Source organism: Arvicanthis niloticus, chromosome 9, assembly GCF_011762505.2.
Source record: "Arvicanthis niloticus isolate mArvNil1 chromosome 9, mArvNil1.pat.X, whole genome shotgun sequence".
Lineage (NCBI taxonomy): Eukaryota > Metazoa > Chordata > Mammalia > Rodentia > Muridae > Arvicanthis > Arvicanthis niloticus.
In genome coordinates this window covers 71515546-71519952 of record NC_047666.1, presented here as the reverse complement: position 1 = coordinate 71519952, position 4407 = coordinate 71515546, and the positions used below count along the sequence as shown (strand labels likewise).

The 4407-nt window shown below is 46.9% G+C and overlaps 1 protein-coding gene across 1 annotated transcript in view; it reads left to right on the top strand.

The window, feature by feature from the left end:
- Mansc1 (MANSC domain containing 1) overlaps positions 1-4407 on the top strand; it is a 20283-nt gene extending 15876 nt beyond the window's left edge. Inside the window, exon 4 of the mRNA XM_034512041.2 lies at positions 2702-4407. Coding sequence (XP_034367932.1) covers positions 2702-3588 — 887 coding nt within the window. The 3' untranslated portion in view covers positions 3589-4407. The remainder of the gene's footprint in view (positions 1-2701) is intronic.

Below are 4407 nucleotides of genomic sequence, written 5' to 3'. Positions count from 1 at the left end.
AGTAGCTGGGTTTTAGAGGCCTGGGCTGAAGCACTCTGGCCATGGGCAGCCAGTTACATTTATTCCCCACTGACCTTATTCTATCGAAGCTGCCTCGGTGACTACGTAAATAAATGAACATGCTGGACACCGTAAAACTTGACGAAGAGCGGTCAGATTCAAATAGTGTTATGAGTTTTCGCACGGCCAAAGTCCTCTTGGTTATTTTCCGCCGTTGAAAAATGTAAACTTCATTCACAGCTGGCACGGGACACGGAGGTAGGTAGCAGGCTGGATTTGGCCATTGATGTTAAACGCTGTCCTAGGTGAATTAAGTGAGTCTTGTAGAGCCTCTTGTAGCCTGGTGGGATGATACATGCCTATATTGCCAGCAGGGTGGAGGCGAGCCTTGACTACGTATCAAATTTAAGAGTAGCCTGACCTACCTGAGACTGTCTTGAACAAATGAGATAGGGCCAGCAGGATGGCTCAGTGGGTAAAGGCACCAGTGGCCAGGCCTGATGACCTGAGTCTGACCCCTAGAACCCTTGGGGTACAAGGAGCGAACATGTTGTCTTCCGACCTCCATGCATACATCCTGGGTCCCTTCCTCCATCTCCCAATAAAATAAATGTTTAAAATATAAAATAATAATAATAATAATAATAATAATAATAATAATGACAATACATAATAAAGGACCATGGAAAGGTATGAGGATTAGTGAGCTCTCCCAAGCTATCACGCCTTTGCAGTCAGAAGAAACCAACATGGAGGGACATTAAGAAGAAAAGGGGCCAGGAGGATAACGCCTCCTGTGTCTCCTGCAGTTCTTTTTTTTAACTCATTTTTTTTTCTGTCCAGTTCTTCTTATATTTTGAGACAGGGTATTATGTACCCCAGGGTGGCCTTGACCACTCTGTGTAGTAGAGGATGGCTTTGAACATCTGACCTTCCTGCCCTCACCTCCTGGGTGCTGGCATTACAGGTGTGTTCCACCGTGCCCAGTTGATGTGATCCTGGGGGCTGAGTCCGGGGCTTTGTGTATGCTGAGCAAGTGCACTACCAACCGAGCTACACTCCCAGCCCCGACCTGCTGTTGTAATATTATCAACAAAGCCAAGTAGCATAGTTAATACTGAGCAATTCAAACTCTCTCTCACTGCACTTGATTGCCTTAAGTAGCTTTTACGGTTTGAACTGTGGTAAACAGTGGTGTGTGGCTCACAGCAACCCCACCACCGCCACCATTGTTCCCTGCCAGCTGGTCTGAACGGTCCTACCCATCATACCCAGTGTGGGCATTATGGTTTCAAACGGCATTCCCATAACCTAAGGCATTTGCTCTACTAACTCCAAGCTTTGAACGTCCAAGCAACTCAAGTCTCTGGCTAGCCTTCCTCTTCTGATAACACTCTGAACCGCCCACCCCTGACTTTATTTGGAAAATTCGATTTGCCTTGTGCTGTCTCTTTGGCTTGATGTTCTTCAACGAGTCCAGATCCTGAAGCCCCACTCCTCCCTGTTTCTATCAAACCACAGGAGTCAGTGTTCAAGGCCCGTGACTCCTCATTTTCCCAAGGCCTCTCTCACTCTTTCTCACCTGTCCCATGCCCAGGCTGGAACATCTGTCTCCATGATTGCCTGTCATATTGGCAGTTGGGGGGAAGCTCACCTCACACAGCCGTTTTCCTGCCAGTCCTCATCCTGTTCAGGCCACCTGGGCCCTCACTGCTGCCGTCCATCTTTCCCTCCCTAGCCCTCTTGCCTTCTACAAGGTTCTTCTCTCAGCCTCTCCAGTGTTCCCACCCATTCCTCGGTCAGCCTGGGGCACCCCAACCCCCACTGTCTCTTCTCCTCTTCCCACCAGCCTAGAAATAAACCACACCATGGGGTAAAGAGACACTGTTGTGATATTTAACAATGTGTACTTTGTTGGTTTTTTTTTTTTTTTTTTCTATTTTATACGTGCTTTGATGAAATGTCTAGTGTCTGAAGCTGGGGTATAGTTCAGTTATTCTGTGCATGCGTTATGTATACAGGATGGACCTGTTTTCATTTTCCAGCACGTGTGTACAAGTGTCCACACACGGTGGGGGGTGGGGGGAGAGACAGAGAGACAGAGAGAGAGAAGAGAGGGAGAGAGGGAGAGAGGGAGAGAGGAAGAGAGAGAGAGAGAGAGAGAGAGAGAGAGAGAGAGAGAGAGAGAGTGTTGTCAGTCAGTCTGTCTTAGTTTTCTAGTTCTGTGATAAAACACTGACCAAAAGCAGTTTGGGGAGGGAAGGGTTTGTTTTGCTTATGTATTCAGATCACAGTCCGTCATTGAAGGAAGAAGCCAGAGCAGACATCTGGCGGCAGGAACCGGTGCAGACATCCTGGAGGAAAGCTGCTTGCTTTCCATGGCTGGTTCAGCCTGTCTTTTCATACAACCCAGGACCATCTGCCCAGTGGTGGCGCCACCCACAGTGGGTCAAGTCGGCCCAGACCCATCATTAACCAAGAAAATACCTCCAAAGACTTGTCTACAGGCCAATCTGATGGAGGTGTTTTCTCAGTTGAGGCTCCCCTTCCCAGATGACTCTGGTTTCTATAAATTGACAAAACAACAACAACCAACTAACTAGCACGTGCATGAGGTATCAAGTCTGGGGACACAGTAAACATTTGTATTTTACATTTACCTACATTTTAACTCTACTTTTGATTTTCTTTATAATTTCAGATTTTCCACTGACCAGAGCTAATTCATCACTCCAAAAGTTAACACAAGAAGAGTCTCTCTTACTGGGCCATACCTCACCAGGAGTCACCCCTGGGGTCCCTCCCCCAGCAGGTTACCCAAAGCCCACCAGCCTGTCTTGGAGAGACATATCTTCTCCGAAGTCCACAGCCTCCCCTCATTTGCAGAAACACACCAAGGTTGATGAAGCAAGCACGCAGCTCCCTTTCTATGAAGGAAAAGGCCATTCCCAGAGTTTACAGCTTCCCTCTGAACTAAACATGGCTCATCTGCTCCCCAAAACGGTGATGGCTCCATCTACCGCTGACGTCTCTGCCACCCTGAAGCCTGCACTTTTGTTGGCCAGCGTTTCAGTGACACCTAAGGCTTCGTGGCAGAAGGAGGCCACCACAGCTCCACTTGTAACCACTGTGACCTCGAAGCCCCCAGCAGCCCCCGTGTCTACAAGTTTTACACCCATGGGTACACACCAGGGAGCGTTGACTACCGTCTTTCCAGCACATACAGATTCGAAAGGCATCTTGGAAACAGTGCCCTTTCGAGGAGGCTCTACGCTAGCTTCAGACACAAAGCACGAGAAGAGCTATGTGGTCGTTTCTTTGTCACCCTCAGAGTCTTCCGTTACAAACAAGACTGCTTCCTGGGAGAACCGGAGGGGCGGTGTAGACAGCGCATCACTGAACAAGGGTCCAGAAAGCCAGGATGGCCTTTCATTTGGGAAGTGGCTTCTCATTGGGACCCTCCTCTTCGGTGTTTTGTTTCTGGTAATAGGCCTGGTCCTCTTGGGTAGGATTCTGGTCGAATCCCTCCGTAGGAAACGTTATTCAAGACTTGACTACTTGATCAATGGGATCTATGTTGACCTCTAAAGACAAATTAGGTATCTCTTAGTTCACGTAAGAGCTCAATGGCAAATGCACCTGTGTTCCTTTTGCCCAGCCTATCTTAAAGAATAACCCCTTCCTCCTCCTCCCCTCCTGCCTGTCCCCTCTTCCCTCTCCCCCTCCCCTTCCCCTCCCCCTCCCCCTCCTCCTCCTCCTCCCCCTCCTCCTTCTCCTCTCCTTCCTCTTGTTCTTCCTTCTTTTTTTTTTTTTTTTTTTTCCCTTTTTGAAACAGGCTCAGGTAGCCCAGGCTGGTTTTGAACTCCTGATCTTCCAGCCTCTGCCTTCTGAGTTCAGGTGTTGCAAATTTCACTACCATGTCTGGATTTTTAATTAAAAAAAAAAAAAAAAAACTTTTTAAATTTTTTTGTTTTTTGCAATACTACAAGTCGGGGCCTTCTGCATGCTAGGCAAACTGTCTCCTCCTGAGCCACACCCTCAGTCCAACCACTTTCTGTTTGTTTGTTTGTTTGGCCCCCTTTTTTAAGAGGAAGAGAGAAGGGACTAAGTTACTGAGTGATCTGTCTGTAGAATAGTAGCTGAAAATAGTTCCTAAAATATTAAGTGTACTTGAATATAAACTAGAAACGTGTATCTGGCTTGAGAAGACAAATCGTAGGTTTAGGACATCTGAGATATGATTCATCACTATTTCCCATTCCAGATAATGGCAACTGGTTTGGAGACTAGTTTTAATGGATCCTCTTTTCAGTTTTTTTTTTTTTTTTTATATGAATTCCAATAAAACTCGTTCCAGATGTATCTCCCTCCAATTAAATATTTGAATAAATCTCTTGTTCCTCGGTA